This window comes from Rhinolophus sinicus, chromosome 2 (genome assembly GCF_057876585.1).
Source record: "Rhinolophus sinicus isolate RSI-liver-muscle chromosome 2, RSI-T2T, whole genome shotgun sequence".
Taxonomy (NCBI): domain Eukaryota; kingdom Metazoa; phylum Chordata; class Mammalia; order Chiroptera; family Rhinolophidae; genus Rhinolophus; species Rhinolophus sinicus.
This window is the reverse complement of record NC_142502.1, coordinates 137,682,348-137,706,215: the sequence shown is the minus strand read 5'-3', so window position 1 is coordinate 137,706,215 and position 23,868 is coordinate 137,682,348. Positions and strand designations below refer to the sequence as shown.

Genomic DNA, 23,868 nt, shown 5'->3' with positions numbered 1-23,868 from the left:
TTTTGTCATCTCTCCCATTCTCTTGTGAGTTTTCAATCTGTAAAAATTCCCTTACTGTCATTTTGGCTAGGGAGTAGAGACATAGGCATAGGCATGAGTTCAGTCCAGCCAGTGTAATGAGACTATAAATGAGCCAATAAAAGTGGGTTTTGGGTTTTTCCTGTCTGGTAAGTTGATTTTTATGCATCATGTCCCAGGAGTGTAGGCCATTGAGTACCCTAAGTCATGATTTGGTCCTATACTGTCAACTACAAACATTCCTACTGTGGAGGGGATCCCATCCAGGGTCCTGTCTGAACCACCTTTCTAGCATACTTTTAATAACTGCCCCAGAACTATGTTCTGGAAACAAATTCATTCATGTTATTCCCCTCTTGGAAATCTTGCACGGCTAATGGCCTTCAGGAGCCACTTCTAAGTCCTGGACAAGGCCTTCTGTGATCTGACTCCCAGCCCACGTTTCCCTGCGATACTCCTCTCCCGTTTGTCGGTGTGCCGGCCGTGTCCTGAGTGCGCTGTGTTGTGCGTGTTTATACCCCCATACCTTTGTCTTTCAAGTTGTTTGCTTGGTTATAATGGTTCTCTTGTGGTTTCTGTGAGCAAACCATTCTCATTTTTGAAGCCCCTTCTCACTAAAGCCTTCTCCCAACTCTACTCTTCTACTGATTTCTTTTTCTACACGGTACCTTGTGTCATTGTTTAGCATTTATTTCATTCATATCTCCTGTTCGGTGAAACACAGGCTCTAAGCATGGTTTCAGATTCCTTCAACCCCCTCCTCCTTCATGAAGGTACCATCTGCCACCTGCACCACACTTCTTTATTGCTTTACCAATATTGTGCTCCCTGAGCTGACTAGAGCCCAGGTTAAACTGCGCCTGCATGGCCCTTCCAACCCCCACACCACATGCCTCCACTTTAGAGTCGGAGGAAATGCCACACTATGGGCCACAGGATCGGGTTTTCTGAGCTGCCACTGAAGGGTGAGATGATCAGAAGTGTGAAGGAGTCAGCTCCTGTCGCATCCTGCATGACGAGCTGTGGGAAGCGAGAAGGGCGGCGCAGGGTTAAGAAAGACTAGCCAAAAATAGAGTGCAAGCGAGGCCAAGGGACTCCAGCCTCAAGGACTGAGCCCCAAATCAGGCCAACGCATAGCTTTTAATGGTTAACAAATGAGAAAGTAAAGCTTGTTAATCTCAAGATCTGTGAATTTCACACATTATACTAGGAAACTGATTCAAACCAATCACCCTCGCCTGCAGGCAGCCGGAACTGTAAGTCTCAGGATGTATGTACCTCCCCAAGGGACAAAACCTTTATGCATATGAATAGATGGAGAACTGATGTTATCACATCATTGAATCTCTTCCCAAGCAGGTTGTGGGAAGGAATATAGCCACAGAGGCAGAAGCTCTCCTTAGGTGAGTGGCTGTGCCCACCTCTATCAATCCCATGAGTTCTCCAGATGGCTCCTATGCGACTGTGCCTCTCTTAGGTGTTCCTCCCTCAAGGAATCCTACCCGTCAGTGACTAACCAGCCATCCTTTGGGGCCAAAAAGGGAGATATAAGGTATAAGCACAAAGGAGATGCAAAGTCCCTGAAAGGATCAGTTTCATAGACTCTCCTTTAGGGGTAGGTATGAGGGGACAGACAGGTAGGCTGCTGCATGACAACAAGCTCCCGCAGTAGAGATCTTTGCATAATGAAACACAAGAGACAGGAGGAGCCTGACAGGCAAATTCCCCCTCCTGTCTCTTCTGTGGACTACTCTCAGGCATGGTTTTTCCTTTCACGCCTCCCAGGGAAAGTCCAGCCTGCTGAGCGAACACACATACCAAACAACCTGTGTTTCCTTCTGGTTGGTTCCTTGTGAAGTCTACCAGGAAGGTAATACATTTCCTCACATTGCTTTCCCTCTTTCCTTGCTTCATTTCCCTTTTTCCTCACTCTCACCACCCAAATAAAACACCAGCACTTTAATCCTTGCCTCAGGCTCTGCTTTGTAGGACCTAGGTAAGACACTAGTATTTGTTAATAAATCTGGCAAAGTCATACTTTTTAATGTTCAACTATGCATATGAGAGCAGGAAGTACCAGAGCTCTTCCACTGATTGAACATTGAGATCCAACACATTCATCTTTTAGGAATACAGAAATGTCAATTACATCCAACATAACAGTTTTTCAAGAAGTACAGGTTTCATTTTGTGGGTTATTTTGTCAGGACATGGGAATCGTTTTTGGAGTCTGGGTGTCGTCTATGACCCACTTGTTCAGATAACACTACCAAGGTTAGATTTACTTTAACAGATGATAACACTTACGTATATTTAGGCAAGTCTATTATTGCAGGGGAGAACAAGGTTGATAGTCTTAGGAAAGTTCTCAGTTAACACTTCATCAAATCAGATCTTTTGAACTAATTTTATGATACATAATGATCTCTCTTCCTGTGCAGCTGTAGGTAAAAGGATCATCTTTACCTCTGAGATGCCTTTTTGAAAAACAGTAAAATGCATCCTTTTTTAAGTGTACAATTCTATGAGTTGTGACAAACGCATTCCGTTTTGTAACTATATTTGAGAACAGTTTCATCACCCCTGGAAATTCACTCATGTCACTTTGTAACCCAGCTGCTCCTACGAAACCCAGACCTGGCAACCACTGATTTGTTTTCAGTTCCCTGTAGTTTTGCCTTTTGTAGAATGTCATGTAAGCGGAATCATACAATATATAACCTTTGAATGTGACTTCTTTCATTTAGCATGCTTTTGCGATTCATCCATGTCACTGAATGGACCCATAGTTTATTCCTTTTTATTGTTGAGTTAGTACTCTGTTGTACGGATATACCCCAATTTGTTCACCCATCTGCCAGTTGAAGGATTGGGTTTCCAGTTTTTGACTTTTGAACAAAGATGCTATAAACATTTGTGTACAGGTTTTTATGAGCATATATGTTTTCCTCTGGAGTGGAATTGCTGCTATGGAGTAAGTAGCTGTGAGTTTAATTTTATAAGAAACTACCAAACATTTCCAAAATGGCTGTACTGTTTTATAATCCTGTCAACAAGGTATAAGACTTTTGGTTATTTACATCCTCACCAGCACAGTATTGTCCTTTTTTTTCTTTTATTCTAGTTATTCTAATACAGATATAGTGTTGTCTTGTGATTTTAAAATGAGTTTTAGAAATATAATTGATGTACAATACGCTGTACATTTTTAAAGTACACAATTTGATACGTTTGACATGTATACCTCCATGAAACCATTACCACTGTTAAAATCAAACATACCTATTACCCCGTTTCCTTGTGCCCCTTTGTAATTCCTCTTTGCCACCCCATGCCCCCTACCCAAGCAGCCGCTGATCTGCTTTCTGTCACTATAGACTAGTTTTACATAAATGGAATCACACAGCATGTAGTATTTTTATGTCTGGCTTTTTAAATTTAGCATAACTATTTTGAGATTCATCCCTGTTATAGAATGTAGCAATAGTTGATTCTTTTTATTCCCAAGTTGCAGTCGTTGCATGGATATACAATTTGTTTATCCGTTCACTCACTTGATGAACATTTGGGTGGTTTCTAGCTTTTGGTGGTTACAGACAAGCTGCTCTGAACAGAGACAACTTCAAACTACTATGAATGGTGACAACTTTTTTTAATGTCTATTTTTTAAACAACTTTAGGCATAATTTATAGTCTATAAAATGTACCCTTTTAAAGTGTGTAATATGATGAATTTTGACAAATTCAATTTCCTTGTAACTAACACATCAAGATACAGAACATTGGCTTCATTGCAGAGGTTCTTTTGGGGTCCTTTCCAGACAAGGTCTCCCATTCTCATTCTCCCAATCCTAGCAACCACTAATTTGCTATTAGTCACTGTAGAATAAATTTGTAATTTCTAGAATTTTGTAGAAATGGGATCATGCAGTAACATAATTTCAGTTTTTTTTATTGCTGATCATGTTCTTAGATTCATCCTTGTTCTTGTTGCAAGTATTGTTGCAAGTATGAGTAATTCATTCCTTTCTATTACTGAGTAGCATTTCATTGTATAGTTTTACCACAATTTGTTTATCCATTGATGTGTTGTTGGGCATTGGGTTGTTTACAGTTTATGACTATTATGAATCAATTTGCTATAAACATTCATGTATGAGCCTTTGCACACATTTTCATTTTTTCCTGGGTAAATACCAAGGAATGAAATTTCTGGGTATGGTAAGTATATTTTGTAAGTAATTTTTTATTAAATTATATATAATTTTTAAAGAAACTGCCAGTCTTTTCTAAAGTGGTTATACTGTGTTATATTCAGACCAGCAGTACATGAGGGTTGTAGTTATTCTGCATATTGGACAACACTTGATACTATTAGTCTTTTAAATTTTAGCCATCATATGGGTGCATAGTAGTATTTATGTTTTTAATTTGCATTTCCCTGATAACTAGTGATGTTGAGCATCTTTTTACGTGTTTGTTGACCTTTCAGATATCTTTTGTGGAGTGTCTGTTCAAATGTCACCCATTCTTACTAACTTAGGTTGTTTCTTTTATTTTTGAGTTGTACTTCTTTATAGAATCTGGATACAAGTCTTTTGTCAGAGTAAATTTTTACCAATATATATGTATTCCCATTGGTTCAAGCCACAGTTCTCCCTGCTATTCCTTAAATAGGATCAGAGCCTTTGAAGTCTCTTTGTTGCCTGGAATGCTGCTCTCCCAGATACACACACAGCTTGCTTCCAGACCGCCTCCAGTCACTATTCAAATGGTCCTTTTTGGTGAGGTATTTCTTAACCGTCCTATTTAAAATAGTAATACGACCTGGCATTCCTCCTTTTCTCCATTTTTTTCTCCATGGCACATGTTCACTGACAGCTGTTTGTTGTTTACCTGCCCTGTGTAAAGTATTGACCAGAATGAACCCCAATCATAAAGAACATGGAAAATAACTCTCTACAGCCTGTTTAGGGGATTTCCTCCTCTCTTGGAGGCTGGTACATTCAGGGATGACAAACCAAATTCCTGTGCCTGGTAGATGAAGGAAAAGGTTGGTTTCATTAACGTAGTCACCAATCTCTTCATAAGTATCCAAGGCAAATAGCCTAGCGCCATCTGCTGTAACAGATCCTCCCTAAATGACCGCACCGAGAGCAAAAAGGCAACCGAGTCCCGCGTGCCAAGAAAAACCTTGAATCTCGACCATCGGAGACATGTAGAGCTATTCTTGGCCAATGCTTTGCACAGGAAGAAGGTGAAGACGTCTCGTTCAAGGCCCAATACAAGTAGGGAACAAAGTGGAGGCTCGCACCCAGACCCCGGCCCACGCATCCTTTCCAGCCCTCCCTCACGGGACGCGACGGACGGAGCTCTCCTTCGCGTCCGCTAAGGCGACTCACGCGGGGGAAGAAGGACCCGCGGAGGAGTGGGCGGGGCGGCGCACCGGAAACTCCCTCCCACCGGGATCCGGAGAGACAGATGCTGCGGCCAGGCTTCCGGAAGTTGTGGGCTTTCCTTCCGAGGGGAAGATATTCCAACACGGACGGCGCAGGCGGCGGTGAGTCCTCCGGGCCGGGCTGGGAGGAGACGGCTGGAGGTGGGAGACGGGAGGGCGGATACCGGGCAGCTGTAACCCAGTTATTTTGAGTCCACGCCTGGAGCTCCTTCCGCCTTTGTTTAACAAGCGCCTCACGAGACCAGGCCCTGGAAATGTAGCGCCAAAGTGATGGACTCAGTCTCTACCTTCAAGGTTTATACACCTTAGTGAGGATACAGAAAACCAGTCAGGTCCCGACTCATTGAAGCTGTGACGAGGGATAAGAAGGAGCTCGTATAATAGGGACCCAGCCCCGGGGCTCTGGGCTCTCCAGTATATAGACCCTTTAACGGCGAGTTGATGGGAGGGAGGAATTGCGTCGGGAACTCCCTACCCGGGAGGGCAGAGGTGGGGAGAAAGCTTGGTGACTTGAAGCTAAGTCGGCCGTTGCGGCGGCAGCGGAAAGAGCGCCGTCAGGGAAGAGGTGCGCTTGGAAGCAAAAGAGGAAGGGCCCAGGTCATAGAAAGCGGAACGCTTTGACACAGAGTTGTGGCCTTAGCACAAGAGTAGCGGAAGGACAAGGTTTGGTTTACAGTTTGAAAGGGTCACTTTGCCAGGTGGAGGTTGGATGATAGGAGAGCAGGAATTGTGAGGCGACCGCTCCTAAGAGGCCACAGGTGTGGATGAGAGACGGTGGCCTCGTGTGGTGGCAGTGGGTAAGGGAGAGAAGTGGACTGATTAAAATGGTATTTAAGAGGTAAAATTGGCACGATTTTATGGATTAGAAATGGGACTTGAGATTAATGTAAATTTCTGGCCTAGGTGAGTGAATTATATAAAACAAACTATTTTGACGTGTGCTAGGGGTCCTTTTTACTAGTGTAAAAACAAAAACTACGTAAGATTTTTTTCTCCATGAGTATATGTGCTCATTATATTTTGTGTGCTCCCTATAAAAAATTCAGAACATGCATACAAAAATATTTTTTTTTATAGAGGACCATATAAATTACCTATAATCCAGTTACCAAGATGGCTGTCTTTTGGTGTGTTTCCTTCATGCTTTTGTTTTCTGTGTTCATCTTTTTGTATAATTTGTTACAGATTTCTGTAGTTTTTCTGTTGGACACTATCATGACAATAAAGATTGAGCTGCTATGTGCCAGGACTTTATTCACAGATATTTTACTCCTCATTATAACACAAAAAAAACCAGATAGAATTCCACCAAGTCAGAGAGAACTTTATTGATGAATTTTCCTTGCAATGTTTTTTCTTTTTTTACCTTTTTAAAAACCCCACGATTTATGCCACATTTTATGTTTTGTTTTCCAGTCAGATATTTTTACTTCATGTTATTTATTGCTATTTTCACACATCTTTACTCTTCAAGATTTCAGTTTTTAATGGTTGTTTAGTCACAACCAGTCCCGTTGTTAGCTAGATAAGTTTTCAACTTTTTACTGTTAGGATGATGAGAGGAACTTTTTATTACCTAAATTCTCAGATTTCCAATTTATTCCTTGAGAAAGAGTCCTAGATATGGAACCTACCAGATAAAAGGGTAAAATGAACCTATCAAATTGCCTCACCCAAATATCTCATTAAGACGTTGATTAAAATTGTTTTAAAGATCACATTTTTGTAATACTTTGTTTTCCCATTCAAGAATATTGACAGGTCAGCCAGTAAAGGAACGTGCATGGTCAGGCAAGTTAAGGAAGTTTTTATGGTAAGAGAGAAAAGTATATATCGTACTGAGCAAAGACCACTACAGTCTGGGCTACACCCGTAAAGGAGACTTGCAGCCCCGAAAGGGGTTGAGGAGTGTTTTATAGGGGCTGTGCTGACAGGGTGGCATTGTTTGAACAGAAAATGTTGACTGCCTGTAAGCCAGTAGCTATACTGTTTTGTTTTCTTGTATCACAAGTTCGGCTCTGTCTGTAGGTACAGGTCAACAGACATTTTGTTGTTTTCTTGCAGGCATGGCTTTGTCCGTAAGTCAGGGTCTCTGAGACCTGACATTCATGGACCTAGCATTAAGTCAAGGTCTCTAACATTCAGGGACCTAACAAATATGGTTATGTTCTTCTAGTTATTTAAGTTGTGTCTCATGCATCTTTTATGTCTTTATACATACCCTGTCTTTTCCTTCTTAAACTTACGTCTAAGAAAGGGCCAATCTTATTAATTATTTAATAGTTGTACCCTCTGGTTAAATTGCATGTGTGAACTGAATATCTTTGAGTCAAGTATAATACTTCTTTTCTCTAGAATTATTTTTTTCCTTAATATGTGTGTCTAGGTTCTGCTAAAATATAAATAAAACAGTGAGATCAGAAAGCTAAAAAGGCTAAGTTCTAGTAAGGTTTCGTTAATACCATAGGTAACCTGTGGTCTAAAAAATTCCTGATGGATGGCCGGTTGGCTCAGTGGTTGGAGCGAGGTGCTCATAACCCCAGGGTTGCCGATTCGATTCCCACATGGACCGGTGAGAAGCAACGGCTTGAGCTTGGAGCTGAGCCGCCTGTGGGTGGCCAGTTGGCTCAGTGATTGGAGTGTGGTGCTCATAACACCAAGGTCGCTGGTTCGAGTCCCACATAGGCCAGTTGGGCCAGCAAGAAACAACAGCTTAAGCTTGGACCTGAGCCACCTGTGGGTGGCCGGTTGGCTCAGTGGTTGGAACGCGGTGCTCATAACACCAAGGTTGCTGGTTCGATACCCACATCGGCCACTGTGAGCTATGCCCTCTACAACTAGATTGAAAACAACAACTTGACCGTGGAGCTGAGCTGTGCACCCCACAACTAGATTGAAAAAACAATGACTTGACATGGAGCTGATGGGGTCCTGGAAAAACACACTGTTCCCCAATATTCCCCAATAAAAATTAAATAAAAAATATTCCTTGTATTCTGCACCTAGTTGTCTATTGGGGAAGCTGCCCCTCAGCCGTGCAGCTGAGCTTACCTCATCTGTACAACCAGAAGAGCAGGCAGCAACCTTGGTCCTTTCCCAGGAATGATAAAGGAAGCTAGAAACAGCTTAGCAGTGTGAGGAAGACAACATCTCATGAGGATGCCAAAAGTGCTTTGGGGATGGATTTTCCTAGTTTATCAGTTCTATCATATTATTAACTTTTTGAAAATTTATTTGTTAGCAAAGATATTTGTTAATGAATTATAATGTTGACTTTTAAACAAAAGACTCTGGTCTTTTTGGTTTTATATAATAGAATCCTGCTTATCTACGAAATGCAGTTAACACATCAGCTGGACTTATTTCCCGAATGCAGGGTGACCCTTCTGTTATTTAAAGATGTAAAAAATGCTGGAGACTTGAGAAAAAAGGCCATGGAAGGTGCCATTGATGGTTCATTAATAAACCCTACGGTGGTAAGTACAAGTGAGAATGAGTGAGGTCTACAGGGCATTTAAGAATGTATTCATTTTCCATAATGTTACAGGTTAGCCTAAAATTGTCATCTTCAGGTAAAAAGTTCTTGTCCAAGCTGTCGAGTTGAATCACATTTGGCCAACCTTGAATTTAACAGTGAATAGAAGATGCAGTGCCAGGCCCTGCTCTAGGAGATGGGAAAGGTTGTAGTCTGGCACTGACATAGTGGCAGATAAGTAGATCTCCATCTCATCTGAACTACAGAATCTCTGCAAAGGAAGCATTGCATAGTGATGAAGAGCACACGTGTGAAATTACATTTCCAGGACTTAATCCAAGCTCTGCCATTTATTACGACTTTGAGCAAGTAGAAGCCAACCTTTATAAGAGTGCTTACTCTGCATCTGGCTTTATACATACTTACATTCTCCTAAGTGCTTTACATATACTCACTCACTTCACAACAACTCTATGAAGTAAGATTACCTGCATCTAACAGATAATCTAAGGAATTTGCACACGTTCCCTCGCTAGTAAGTGACAGAGCTGAGATTCAAACCCACACATTCTTTGCCTTGGTTTCCTCATCTACTGCATGTGAATAATGATACCAATTTCATAGTATGGTTTTAAGAATTAAAGAAGATACAGGTACAAAATGTTCAGAATATGGCCTTTCCCATAACATTAGCTCTTAATGTGTTTTTTTAATTTTTACTGTTTGTTTTTGCAGCTTTAAAAGTCTATGATTTTCTGAACATGCAGGCCCTTGAGATTGAAATTTTGAAAATATAGTCCATAGAAATTGTGATAAAGTGAAACAGCCTGACGTTGGAGTTACCATGAGAGGGCATGCATCTTCAGAGTGCTCCAGACTCCTGTGTGTAATTCTTTTTGTTCTCTTTGGTAGATCATTGATCCATTTCAGATACTTGTGGCAGCAAACAAAGCAGTTCACCTCTACAAACTGGGAAAAATGAAGACGAGAACTCTATCTACTGAAATTATTTTCAACCTTTCCCCAAATAACAATGTAATCAATATGGATTTTACTTTATTTCTGTTGACCTTGTCATGATAACCTGTGTGTTTCCTAGTGTTGGGTTGGAGGCTAAATTCCTGTAAGCCTAATGTTAGTAACAAACCAAAATAATAAATGAAGAGAGCTTTGGACAGAGAGTGGAGGTTTAGCACTACCTCTTACTAGATAAATAAGCTTGGAGTCACTTCACATGTGAGTAAGCAAAAGTTTAGCTAACTGAGGATAGCTTTATCTGTCCTCTTTATCATATAAGGTCAGGAAGATCCCTCTAAATGATAACTAAATGGTGAAACATGAGGCATAGATATTTGTGAGTTATAAGCATCTTTTATCCTCTCTGTAAACTCCTTGAGGAAGAATCTGTGTCTTTTCCATATACCAAAAGCCTCTCTGGTACCTGGATCAGCCCTTAACACGTTCTCATTCACACACCTAGTGCACAGAGGAGTTTGTGGTGTGAGATGGTGATAGTCATCAAAGTTACTGAGCTAACAACATTCCACATGTGGTATATAAAAAAACCAAACTGAAATTTTGCTGGTGAAGTTTTAGCGTTAGTATTACTATTAATCATACAACGAGGTACTAATATCATCAAGAGAAAAATTAGGAAACCTGTGGCATGGTTTGAAATACAGATATTTGAAAACTTTATAAAATGCATGGTAATAGAATTCCCCAGTACCGGGAGGAAAAAATTGCCAGATAATTATTGTTTCTTTGAGATCATTTGAAATAATTCCAGAAGCTATTTAATTCAGTAAACATCCTTTGCGCTTGTCCCTGTTCCAGTTGCCGTTCTAGAGGCAGAAGAAACAAATATGTTCCTGAGGAAGGCATTTGAACAAGACAGAAGTTCAAGTGCTCTACAATAAATGATATAGTGGGAATAATAATTCAAAGCTGTGGGAGCAACAAAGAACATTCTGTAAGGAGGAGGGTACAGTGGGGCATGACATTTGAACTGGACCTTGAAAGATGAGGGCACTTCGCAGAGGACAAAGTATGAGCACAGGCAAAGAAATATGAAGTCCAGACTGGCTGAAAGACAGGAATACATGGCTTAGGGTCACGTGAGGCCAGAGGGAGGGATGTTTCTGTGCTATGCCAAGAATTCTGGGCTTGCTTCCACAGGAATGAGGTGCAACTTGGAGCAGGGCGCACTCTAGAGACAGAACTTGTCAATGTTAGGAAGGGATTATTAGAGAAAAGATGTGGCAGACAGAACCCTTAGGATGTGAAAATAAGAACCCGAGCAGAGAAGAAGGTGAAGGGGGAGATGCTTCAGATATAGAAACTACTGGTTTATTGTTTTTATTTTTCCTTAGATTTCAGAGGCTTTGAAAAAATTTGGTGTCTCAGTAAATGACACTTCAGTTCTAATTGTTTACATTGAAGATGGAGAAAAACAAATAGATCAAGAAAACCTAATATCTCAGGTAGAAGGTCATCAAGTTTCTCTGGAAAATCTTTCTGAAATAACAAATATTCCAGAAGTCAAAAAGGTTTGTAAATCTGCATTTGTAAAAAGAGTGTGATCGATGAGGAATAATACTAACAATGCTGTTTACTATTGATCACCAATGCTCCTATTTTTTTTTAACTTTTAAGAAAGGTTACTGTTACTAAAAATTACTTGAAAAATAATTATAGATGCAAAGATTGGATGTAGGTTTATGTAAAATAAAATTAGAAACTTGATTCTCTAATTAAGAAAGAATAACTTTAAATATCAAGCCTACATAAAAAATTAATTTGGTATGAAGTCAATGTCTAGATGTATGCTTTTAAAACTGGTACAAATTTGGTTTCTATGTTTAGAGAGTTACCACCATACCTGCAATTTGACATGTGATGACTTGCCATCTAACTTTGTATATTTTAATCACATTTGTAATTTCATACCATTATCCCAATAATTGAATGATAACTTCACTTATACATGTTTGTATGGTGAAAATTGGTAGTTTGTGAACATAACAGCATGTCATACTTTGTCTTATTTTTACAGATATATAAACTATCTTCACAAGAAGAAAGTATTGGAACACTATTGGATGGTGTCATTTGTAGAATGTCAACAAAAGATGTTTTGTGAAATGACAGAAATATTAATAATTTTCAGCATTTATAAAAAACATTGGTTTTCTTTTCCTGGTTACAAAATTTATATTTGTTCATCATAGACAATTTTAAAACACAGAATGGTACAGCAAAGGTGGAAAAAAACCTTTTACTCCTACCTCTTAATAGTTTAAAAGATAATCACTGTTACTATTATTTGTTACTGTCTTCTAGTTTTTTATTTCTGTTCAAATATATTTTATTTTTATGTAATTGGGATAGCAATTGCAAACATTTACAAGAAAAAACTAGAGAAGAAAGTTCAATGGCAGAATTAACTGAGGAAATGAATAAGTGGCATGTCCTTTATGAAGAACTATGTAATAAAACTTTTTCAGCTACATTTGAAGCAGAGAAACAGGCTGGTACAGCTTAGGAACAGCTAAATGAACTAGAGATTCATATGCTAAATTATTGTGTTATCAGAATCTACAGCAAAAAATCAAGCATGTTGTGAAATGAAAAGTGAAAATAACCAACTCAAATTGGAGGTGTTGATACCGTGCTAAGGTCCGGCTACCTGCCGCTTTAAAAAGTTAATAATCAAGATACATGGTTGGTGGAAAGAAAAGCCGGATTTATTCAGAATGCCGACATTCTGGGAGGATGGCGAACTCCTGTCCAAAGGCCACCTCCCCGTCCTTAGACCGCTCAGAAGGTTACACAAGAAGAACAAAGGATAGGGGGCGTCTGTCAGGCAGGTCCGAGGGCTGACATCCTTCCTGGGGTCGGTCTGTTTTACAATAATGTTATCTGGACTCGGTCGGGACCACCGAGGGCTGGGGCTTTATGTGTATTCCGGTGTGTGGGTGCCTGAGGACTAAGAAATTGTTCTTTTCAGGTTAGGATTCTATTGATTAAATGGGTTAACAAGGTATGGATAGCCTTGAGAAAGGGAATAAAACAGTTCCTCAGTTAATCAGTGAGGGGAGAAGCAAAGAGGAAATAGCTGAATATCAGAGTGGCTCAAACTGCACACTAAGTAGTAACTATTAGTACAGCTGACTAGATAGCAAGCTATGCAGTTAGTCAACTGCAAACTAGTTTGTCTAATTACGTTGATTTACTAAATTTCACCCTTACAGTGTCAAAACTCCACTCAGCTTGCTAAAAAAGAAACAAAGTGAGAGAAAACTTCAGGAGGAATTCAACATGTATTGGTTTATAATTATTCCTGGTCATTTGCAGAACATGAAAGAATTCACGAGACTCAGAAAAAGTAGGAAAGCAAGAAAAGGTTTATTGAAAGTCGAGCAGCAAGGGTGCCCATGGCAGTGTCTAGAGGAGATGGCTGCCCCGATGAGGAGTGCTGGGGTTTCATTTTGGGGTGGTGGTGGGGATATTGGGGAACTGTGTTTTTCCAGGACCCATTAGCTCCATGTCAAGTCATTGTTTTTCAATCTAGTGGGGACACAGCTCAGCTCCATGTCAAGTGATTGTTTTCAATGTACTTGTGGAGGGCGCACCTCACTGGCCCATGTGGGAATTGAACCAGCAACCTCGGCGTTAGGAGCATGGCACTCCAACCACCTGAGCCAACAGGCCACCCCGTTTCATATTTTTCTCTGCATGTTCTAGGGTACTTGTCAGCTTCCAAGGGGCCTGCCGTTGCAATTATTTTGTCTTGTTCCCATCTATGACGGATGTCAGCTTGTAGGGGTTGCTGTTACAACTGGCTTCTTCCGGGAACTCTTCTGTTCCCATCTATGATGGGTGTTTGTTAGCTTGCAGGGGTTTGCCATTGCGATTGGGAACTGTTCTGGTCCTGCCTGTGATGGATGTAAGATGCTTTTCAGCTTGCAGGGCAGTGCTAGCCAGGGGATACAGAGCCAAGCAGTTCATTTTTAAGCTCATTCCTGCTAGCTCACAAGCTTGCTCCTGTTAACTCTTTACTTGTCTCATGAGAACACAGTTCTGGATATCAAACACTTTGATCCTTCGAAGCCTTTTCTTCATGAAAGTAAAGAAAATTTTGCCCTCAAAACTCTTAAAAGAAGGCAATACAAACTGCTATTGAGCTCGTATGGAGTTTTAAGCACCAGGCAAATAAACGTCTGAAAAATCTGTTGGTTATTTTATTCTATTTTATTTTTGCTGATGTTATGTTCATAATGGATATTTTTAATGTATTTAATATTAACTAACTATCCTTAGGCATCTGAAAGGAAGTTCACCATTTTTACCAATATGTTTCCTGACATTTTCTTTTGTCAGTACCTCCTCCTTGATGCTTATTTTTATCATCTCATTCTAAACCTTCCTGGCTTTCTAGCTTTACAACTCATCCCATCAAATCAACATTCTTGTAAAAAATCACACTCATATTCCCCTATTCTGAAACCTTAGATGGTTCAAGATTTAATCCCCAGGTTTTGTAGGTTGATAGTGGAAGGCTTTTCTAATCAGAACCCCTTAAGCTAGGATAAAACACCATGGCTTGTTCTTCCCTCTACCTTGATTCTCCTAATACTGTTCACTGTGTCCCACCCATCATCCATTTATCCAGGTCAAGTAAGAACCAGCATGCTTAACTCCATAGTCATCTCTTTATTTCATATTAGAGTCCTTGAGGTGGTGAACAATTTGCAGATTCCTAGACTCTGTCCCAGGCCTACTAAATTAAAATCTGGGGTTTGGCCTGAAAATCTTCATTTTAAACAAACTACAGTTCATTCTTTCCCCCCCCCCCTTTTTCTGCCTCCACCCCCCACTCCAGTTCAAGCCGTTCTCAGTCTAGTTGTGTAGGACACAGCTCCCTGGCCCATGCTGGTATTATGAGCCTTGTGCTTCCCCTGGCTGAGGCAGTTGGTTGGCTGTTGGTAGCTCACGGCAGCTCTCACCAGCTGCCAGCTGCTCACACAGGTTGCCGGCCACTCAACGCTGGCCACCAGCTGCTCGTGGTAGCCCACGGCAGCCCAGCTCCAGGGAGACCCATTATTCACAATCTTAGCTGTAGAGGGCGCAGCTCACTGGCCCATGTGGGAATCAAACTGGTGACCTCAGCATTAGTAGCACAGCGCTCCAACCACCTGAGCCACCGGGCTGGCCCCAGTTAATATACTAAAAATCTGAGAAACTCAGTTCGTAATCTCTTTAGAGAGTTTGTCATACTGCTTGGCATTGGCCTGACTACTGGGTGTTTTTGATTTGTATTTCTGTAGTATGAAATAAAAGTCACACATTAAGTCATTACCCCCACCCCAATAAAATAAAATACATGATGTTGACATTTTTTTAAGAGTACCCTAGATGTCTTTCAGAATTCCACAATCTGGATTTGTTCACGATTCGAGTCTTTAAATATTTCAGGGAATGATAATAGATTTTTGTGTCCTTCCCATTGGGTGTCATCAAGAGGCCCACAATGTCTGTTGGCACCCACGTTGTGTTAGGCACAGCCAGAGGAGCAGGAGACCAAGATTGATTGGTCTATCAGAATTTAGTTGGTGTGTTTGAGCTGCGGGAGATCAGGCAAGAGCAGAGGGAGAAGATCATAACCTCCCTGAGCCAAGGGGTGTGGACTTTTATAGGAGTGGTAAACAAGGTTGTTCCCCCTTCAATGACAAAGGGTTTCCGGGCATGACCAAGCCCTCCAACTCCACACCTTGGCCCCAGGTCTCCGACCGGACTGCCCAGGCCCCTAGAAGATTAAGCCAGACAGGATCAAGACAAAATGGATTTTAAGATTTCTGCTCCTGGCCTACACTATGGCTTAACACCTTGGTATACAAAGTTGATTACTTTGTTGCAAGAGTCTGGGTTCTTCTTGCCAACACAGTGAAGAATCAAAGGTCAGCAAGCTGATTAATGTGCAAGCAGGGTTTATTAGTGATACATGCTCAGGGTAGAGAATGGGCCTAGCCAAGGGGGGCGGGGGGAGAGGTAGAGAGCAAGGGCAAGAGAGCTTAAGGGCCAGAGAGAGAGAGAGAGAGAGAGAACCCTTGTCCCTAGGACTTATAGTTTGCTGGGTGGGAGGAGGGAGTTATATATTGATTTGGCAGGAAAAAGTGGTTCATGCTCTTCCACTGGAGGGTATGACATCCTAAGATGGGTGGAGGTCTGTTGACTCAGATCCTTGCTCCAGACCACCTCTTGTCATCTGTTGTAGAAACTGATATGTGGCTGGAGGCAGTTAATCAAAGCAAGTTATGAGCTCTTTCTGTAGGCACTATGGACCCCCTCCTCCCCCCCCGCCTTCCTACATTTTCTAACTTCTACCTAACCACTTGGTTCAGGTGGTATCCCCAGACCTGTCCATTATAAAGGCAGCTTTTCCCTTGAAGCTTAGAGAGTTGAAGCTCCCCCAAAACTCAAAATGCTATAGTCAGGGTTAAATCTCACATCTATGTGTGACCCCTGATGCTGTGCTGATGATTCCATCGCAGCACCTCTTCCTATGCCATCACCTCAAACATTCTTTTTACCAGCGTGTAACATGTAACATATGTAATTTTATTTTTACACATTTGTGTTGCTTTCAAATTTTCGCTTCACTTTTACAAGTAAATATTGGTACATGTTTCTCTTTAGGATAGCTTCCCAGAAGTGGGATTATTGGGGAAGAGGCTTTTAATCCTAGAAAGGTACCATTTTGCACTATCAATAAGCAGAGGACACACTTGCTGATGTCAGCAAGCTCGCCAGCCTCTTGTAAGCAGTTTTTGCCATTTTGAGATGTCCGACTACTGGTAAGGTTGAACTCTGTAACTATAATGTTTCAACTCTGTGACAGAAGGGGGAAAAAGCAATGTCATTTCCTGGGAAAGAAGAATTTAACATAAGCTCCACAAGTCTCGTAGGGAAAGTCATTTTGAGCCAATTTAGGAACAGTGCCCTTTGCATTAACCAGGTAGCTCCAGAGTCTAAATCCTCTACCAGCAAACTCAACCTGTTACTACAGGGTCTTTGGTGCTAGAAGGATGCAGTTGGGTAGGCCACGTGGGCTTGGTTCCTTAGTCAAGGATTATATATTAAAGCAAAAAGCTGACTGTGTCCTCTGTGCCCTGGGATAGGGTGAGGGAAGGGGGCTCTGTTACCCGGGTATTGTTGCTCCCCATCTCCCCAGTTTTGAGAGCAGCAGAAGCTGAGTCACCTCATGGGAAGGTTTTTTTAATCACCTATCCACTATCCACCTCCCACACTCAAAACTACAGGGACTGGTCATAAACCCTGTGCCTTCTTTTTCGGCTGTTTCAGACCCTGCTTACCAACTCCCCCACACCTCCCCACTAATTTCTGGTGATCCCAGAGGTGAATGGAAACAGGCTCCCTACCTCGTCACAGCCCAGCTTCTTGATACTAGGGTTTATTAAGACGGGATTGTAATAGGGGTGTTGAGACAGGTTAGTTAGCATGTTGCTAGGTGGACAGGGGCGTCTCTGATGGAATAAACAAAAAGCAGCCATATCCTGAAACTCCAGGCCCTGGAATGGCTCCTTCACTCCAGGACAGAGACATGAGAATTCGCCTTAAGGTTAATAAATGATCTCAAATCCCCTCTGGCCGGACAAAGGAGCAGATCTGATAGATAGGAATGGGTTGGTTCGTTAATCCCTTCAGGATGAGCAAACAGGACAAACCTGATAGATGAATCCAATTAGAAGGCTCCAGCCCCTTCCCCAAGCGGGCAAGGGAAGGTGTAAAAGTAAGAGCTTTTGCCTCAATCATGGGCACCCCCACTTGGGACCCCTTCTCTCTGGGGGGTGGTGGCGGGAAGGGGTCCAAGAAGACGAGGTGGTATCCTAGAAAGACATCAGACCTTCAGAAACTGTGGGTGACCTCAATTACAATATCTCCTCAGAGGTCAAGCAACAAAAGATATTGGCGAACTCCTTTCCTTTGTAAATAACATAATTAAAGGCCTTGCACATTTTTATCCAGCGTTCATATATCATGTTTCATCATAGGGCTAAATAAATTGCCTTGGTGCTAATATATCAATAGTGAAATTTAGAGAAAAAATAAAAAGGACACAATGTCTCACAGGACACAATGTCTCAGGAGCTCTGACCCTTTGCTTTCAATAAACTGTCCTCTTTCTAAAACTCTTTGCCTCTCCTGAGTCCATGTTTCCATTCTTCGGTCTCACGAGACACGATCTCCGCACTCACTCCAAAGTCCCCTACATCATTTGGGGACTCACAGAGACATATTCATGCGTCAGTGTAACCAAAGGCCAAAGGAGCCTGGGGCTCATGCTGCCTGCGCCACTCAGCCAATAGACCAACACAGAAGTTGGGTCATACAATAAGCGTTTATTATCAGAGAACCGGAGGTCTGAGAAGGCAGCGGGGCAGGTTAACACCTCCAAAAACTGCCTTACATTCACAGACCAGCTTGGGGTATTTAAGGGAAAGTCTGGACATTCTCCCAGAGGATGCATGACAGACGTCTCTGAGGTCTGTTTTCCTTTCGTGATGCCCCCCTTTGTCATCGTATCTCTTGTGGCGTCCCTGGTCTGGAAATGGTGGGGGAGTAACCTGGAAAAATGCTAAGCGTTAAAGTTTGTAATTAACAAGCATCTACAGGCTCTGGGGCCAGAAGCCAAAACACTGCAAGGCCGCCCAGGGGCATTCTGAGCTCAAGCCGTAGGGGTGAGATTTACTGTTTAAGGGCCAAATAGAGTGAAAGGAGACCGGATGCGGGGCAGGGCATCCCAGAGACATTCTGAGTACAGGGGCCCAGTTGGGCCCTGCTTCAGTGGCACTAAGTCTTCTATTTTGAGATTTGGACCTCTGGTATAATTCGATTTAATAGTATAAGTTGGCTTGGGACTCTTTGAAAGCTTTCTTTGGCTCTGCTTGAGTACATTTACTATGCAAACCAGTTTCCGTGTTTCTGTTAACTTTGCCCATGCTGGCCCTGTGACTTGGGGAAGGTTTTACATCTGTACAGGATCCACTCCTGGCTCCTACTTAAATCTACATAACACATGAAAAGGTTGCAATAACCAGTTTAAGCGCACATTCCTCCGCCCCAAAGGACAAAGCCAAACTTGACAGAAAATTCCACTACAGACCAAAGCAATTTACATCTGGTTAGAAAACATAAAGCTTCAGATAAAACAAAGACTTGGAGCAGTAGTTTCCAGCAGACTCTACCCTGCTGACACTTCTACTTTAATTAATCTTCCTTCTGTATTTCTACCTGATTCATGAATTCCTTCACAACCCGTGGGCAAGCAGCCAGCCACAACAGGGTTTATGATTAACAAATACGCGTCCAGGAGCCAGCTAAAGAGGATGCCTCCAGTGTTTGGTCCCCAGAAGTGGTGGAGCACGCCCTGAACAGTTTCCTGGTTGCCATTCAGAGGCTGAGGGAAGAGGCCAGGCTGAAGCCACTGGACACAAGGCTTTTGTGGTAGCAGGTGAGAGGACATGGGTGGAAGGACAGCACTCTGAGTGTGGCCTGGAGCCCCACGCCCTCCTCTGGGTCTCAAGGCTGGGCCATTTTTTGTGTTTGGCTCTTCTGCCACCTCAGCAGCCTAAAACTTTGCAATCAAGGGGGAAGAACCCTTTGCTGAAACCTGTTCTTGGAAACAGGATTCCTGCCATGTATGGTCCCCAGGAGAGGGACCAAAGGGTGGGACATGTGCTCTGGATGGTGCTGTTGAAACAGGGCTTGGTTGGCACCCCCATAACGGAGGCCTCTCCGCGTCCCTGGCCTCACCTTTCCTTGACCTACCTATACTTTAAAAATAGGTCATCCCCCTGTGGTTTGAGCTCGAGCTCGGAATGTCCCCTGTCCCACCCAGTTCCCTGTTTTAGAAAATTACCCTGAAACTTATGATTAATACCCTTTGGCTTATTGATCACAAGCTCAATGGTCTACCAGGATACTCCCATCATTGTCCTTGGGTTGCTGCCTCCACAACAGACCTCTGGAGGAAGGCCCAGATTTTCCCTTAAATACCCCAAGCTGGTCTGAGAATGTTAAGGCAGTTTTTGGAGGTGTTAACCTGCCCCGCTGCCTTCTCAGACCACCGGTTCTCTGATAATAAACGCTTATTCTGTGACCCAACTCCTGTGTCAGTCTATTGGCTGAGTGGCGCAGGCAGCATGAGCCCTGGACTTATTTGGCCTCTGGATTCACTGTCACCTCAAGGTACCAAGAAGCGGAGAACCAGAAAAAGAGGGAAAAAGGGTATAGGGGATGATACTTTATACACCAGAGCTTTGTATATGTTATTTTATTAAATCCTCAAAACAACCTCAGAAGGCGGGTTTTGATTTTACTTTGTTCTATAGATGAAGAAACACAGGCTCAAAGAGGTTAACTGACATGCCCAAGGTCACACAGCTAGAAAAGAATGGAATCAGGGTCAAATGTGAGTCTTTCTGACCCTATACCTTCTCCCAGTGGCTGTGGTCTGTTTTCTCAGGCAAAAGCAGAAAGACATGCCCTTAAGCAGGTCTGTCCGGTTCCTGGGAGGTGGAAGAGATGGGGTTACTTACATGGCTTCCTTTCTCTTCCCCAGGGCTGCCAGAGCAGAGGGCAGGGAGGCCCAGCTTTCTCCTGTGGACTTTGAGATTCAGACACAGAACTTTTCCATGGCTCCTTATCACATCCGCAAATACCAGGAGAGTGACCGCCAACAGGTTGTGGCCTTGTTCTCCCAAGGCATAGTTGAGCACATCCCTACCACCTTCCGCTACGTCCTGAAGCTGCCAAGAACCCTCGTGCTTTTGCTTGGGGGGCCCCTTGCCCTATTCCTGGTCTCCGGCTCCTGGCTCCTGGCCCTCGGAGCCGACCTCACCCTCCTTGCTGCCTTGAGGTTCATTGTCAAACACTGCTTTACCCAGTACGTGGTCACCTCTCTGCACACAGACATGTCTGACATCACCAAATCCTACATGAGTGAGCGTGGCTCCTGCTTCTGGGTGGCCGAGTCTGAGGGGCAGGTGGTGGGCACAGTGGGAGCTCTGCCCGTGAAGGAGCCCAGCCTGCGGAAGGAGCAGGTGGAGCTGTTTCACCTAAGTGTGGCCTTGGAGCGCCGGGGGGAGGGGATAGCGAAAGCCCTGGTCAGGACTGTCCTCCAGTTTGCGCGGGACCAAGGCTACAGTGAAGTTGTCCTCAGCACCAGCTTGATGCAGCACTCCGCCCTGGCCCTCTACCAGCGCATGGGCTTCCAGGAGACAGGCCAGTACTTCTACAACAAGATCTGGGCACTCATGGCTGTCACTGTGGTACAATTCAGCTACCGGCTCCCCTCCACTCAGGTCTCTTAGGCATCGCAGCAGAGAGGGAGCCTGCGATCTGTTTCCTTGTGGATTAGAAAGGAGAGGATGAGCACTGTGGCAATACCAAGCAAACCCTGAACTCTCGCTGTGACAGCATAGGAAAAGCGCCTTGTTCCTTCACATCGCAACTCAATGGGGTGGCTGGGGGCTCTGCTCTCGTCAGCCTTGTGGGGTTGTTCCTGTTTCATTTATCTAGTGCTGATAGGGGAGAGCCCCCTCACTGCAAAAGTTTTAAACCTCCCTCACTATAGAAATTTTCAAATAACCTGAAATGTCTTGGGAGAGGCTCAACAGGCACTTAAGAAATAAAGGGAACCAAGTACTATTAAAAACTTAAAGGGAGAAGTCTCTAATAGACCCGTTTAGCTCCTAGTATATGGAAGGAGCCCTTTGCAAGTTTTCCAAGCACCCCAATGGCTGTGGGACCTCAGAGAGTCAGTGGCTGAGTCCACTTCCCTCGAATTAAACTTATTTCATTTAAGTCTCCACAGAACTCCCCCAAAAGGAAGGTTGTCACTCCTGTTCCTGTGAGCCAATTGAAGACCCGAAGCTGTCTTCAAACAGAACTGCTGCAGCTGCTCATTATAGCTTCACGAGGTCTTATCTGTGCCTTCCAGCTAATTGGATAGCAACCTATACTTTCCTCTACTTGGCTCCAAAGATCAAAATAGCCCCCAATAATCAGTCCCTAACCATTCCCTTTGAAAAACCACCGAAAAGGGGGGCTATGCTTATTTTTAGAAGAAGACTGTTGTTTCTATGTTAATCAGCCTGACATAGTCCCAAAAGTTCAAAGATAGAGCCTCCAGGATCCGCCAGCAATTTAGTGAATCTTGGGGATCCTGGTCCAAGATCTGGAGCTGGGCGTCCTATCCTGGCTTCTTCCCCTTGCCGGACCATTGCTAATGAACATTTTAACCCTTGTTTTTGGGCTTTGCATCCTAAACCTTTTAACAAAATTTATTTCTTGCTCAACTTCCAAATGACACTTCAACAGGGCTCTGGGCCAGTTTCAGTGGTTGGAGCTAATTCAGAACTCCAGCTCTCACATGGAGACCAAATGGGCTGTAATTCCCCAACGGTCTCAAAGATATGAGACCCTGTTACTGATTGGGGGGAAATGACATGGGAGAGCTCCCTCGCTACAGAAGTTTTAAGCCTCCTTCACTAAAGAAATTTTAAGTCTCCCTTTCCCTAGTTTCTTAGCTCCTTAACCCCAGGCTTTGATTACTCTCCTAATCAGTTTCTGAATCCTAAAATCACCTAAAATCACCTGAATCACCGAAAGTCTCCCACCCCTGCTTCAGATAACTACTTAAAAGCCTGTGACTTCCCAACACCCCTGAAGCAATTCTAGAACTAACTCTTGGATAATTCCATCCCAGAAACCAAATATGTAGGTTTTAACATTCCCCCAGGCCAGTATACTTGTTGATTATAATCATTGAAGCCTAAAGTTCTTTCCAACCCATTCTGCGCCTAGCTCCTGGACAATTGACGCCACCTAAATGACTGGTTGAATGACCACAGGCTCCATAGAGCTAATGGATTTATTAATTAAAATCTACTTTTCCTCATGTAGGGGCCTTGGGGATACAGAGGATACCCCAGCAAGATTGCCAGTCCAGCATGGTCTTCCAGGAGGATCTTGAGACCCCTTCCTCTCATCTGAGATCAGATAGGGTGAGAGTTACATGAATCCCCCAATAGGTAGGAACAGCTCTACGCCCCTGCCCAGCAGGAAGCAGATACAGAAGAAAAGACCTCCTGTCCCCCAACTTCCCATAGAGATTGTATGGGGATCATGTCTCTCAAGGGGAAACCAAGGCAGGCAGTTAGAGATAGACATCGGGTCTCTGCATTACCGCCCAAAAGACTCCCCTTTCTGCCCAAAACTTACCCTTTTCATTGTAATTATCTATGAGGAACAAATGGGTACAAAATACCCAACTAGATTACTGGCCACTCACACCTGCGCAGTAAAGGCCACAATGACCTTCATTTCACCTGGGCCTTATTATACCATCATTATAATATCATATGCCCAGAAGTTCATTATAAGAGACTGAATTCTGGGAAAGAACATGCGAAGTCTAAAAAGATGAGGTAATAGCCTCTTGTCAATCAAGTGGTCGCACGCCTGCAAAGGAACAGCCCATTCTGAAGAAAAAAGGATAAAAACTCCAAGTCCTCGCCAGTCACCCCTTCCCTTTTTTGAGTCCCTTAGAGCCTCCTGAGCCTTGCCTTTGCTGGGGGCCCAGTCCAAACCTTTTGGAGTGTACTTTTTCTCCTAATCATGCCACCTTGAGCCCCTTGGGCCTTTGAGCCTTTTTTGAGCCTCTTCTATTGCTCAGCCGGCTCCAAACTCTTTGGAGTGTACTGTCCCATTTAGTAATGGCTCTTGAGCCACTGCGTTCTGCTCAGGTCCGCTTCTATTTCTTTGAAGTGTTTCCTTTTCTTCTAATAAACTGCTTTTTCTCACCTACTTTGCCTCGGTATCTCGTTCAATT

At 43.1% G+C, this 23,868-nt stretch overlaps 2 protein-coding genes across 5 annotated transcripts; both read left to right on the top strand.

Moving 5' to 3' along the window:
• The first annotated feature begins 5,444 nt into the window (after positions 1-5,444).
• On the top strand, positions 5,445-14,183 carry TPRKB (TP53RK binding protein). Of its 2 annotated transcripts, none has more exons than XM_019712863.3 (5): positions 5,445-5,578; positions 8,793-8,952; positions 9,864-9,986; positions 11,324-11,500; positions 12,007-14,183. In XM_019712863.3, exons 2-5 carry the CDS (start codon positions 8,812-8,814, stop codon positions 12,091-12,093), a joined length of 528 nt encoding a protein of 175 aa, XP_019568422.1. In that variant the 5' UTR covers positions 5,445-5,578; positions 8,793-8,811; the 3' UTR covers positions 12,094-14,183. The 2 variants fall into 2 exon arrangements, with proteins under 2 accessions (XP_019568422.1, XP_019568423.1); XM_019712864.3 differs by having other exon boundaries at positions 5,469-5,578; positions 8,853-8,952.
• On the top strand, positions 5,446-23,847 carry NAT8 (N-acetyltransferase 8 (putative)). Of its 3 annotated transcripts, XM_019712860.3 has the most exons (3): positions 5,450-5,578; positions 19,304-19,485; positions 20,596-23,847. In XM_019712860.3, the coding sequence occupies exon 3, from the start codon at positions 20,669-20,671 to the stop codon at positions 21,344-21,346; it is 678 nt and encodes a 225-aa protein (XP_019568419.1). In that variant the 5' UTR covers positions 5,450-5,578; positions 19,304-19,485; positions 20,596-20,668; the 3' UTR covers positions 21,347-23,847. The 3 variants fall into 3 exon arrangements, with proteins under 3 accessions (XP_019568421.1, XP_019568419.1, XP_019568418.1); XM_019712862.3 differs by lacking the exon at positions 19,304-19,485 and having other exon boundaries at positions 5,446-5,578; XM_019712859.3 differs by lacking the exons at positions 5,450-5,578; positions 19,304-19,485 and adding an exon at positions 20,364-20,445.
• Positions 23,848-23,868: the final 21 nt, after the last annotated feature.

Coding starts and splice junctions, on each gene's coding strand:
- TPRKB (XM_019712863.3), top strand. CDS start 8,812: ATGCAGTTAACACATCAGCTGGACTTATTTCCCGAATGCAGGGTGACC. Junction 8,953..9,863: donor CATTAATAAACCCTACGGTG/GTAAGTACAAGT, acceptor TCTCTTTGGTAG/ATCATTGATCCATTTCAGAT. Junction 9,987..11,323: donor ACCTTTCCCCAAATAACAAT/GTAATCAATATG, acceptor ATTTTTCCTTAG/ATTTCAGAGGCTTTGAAAAA.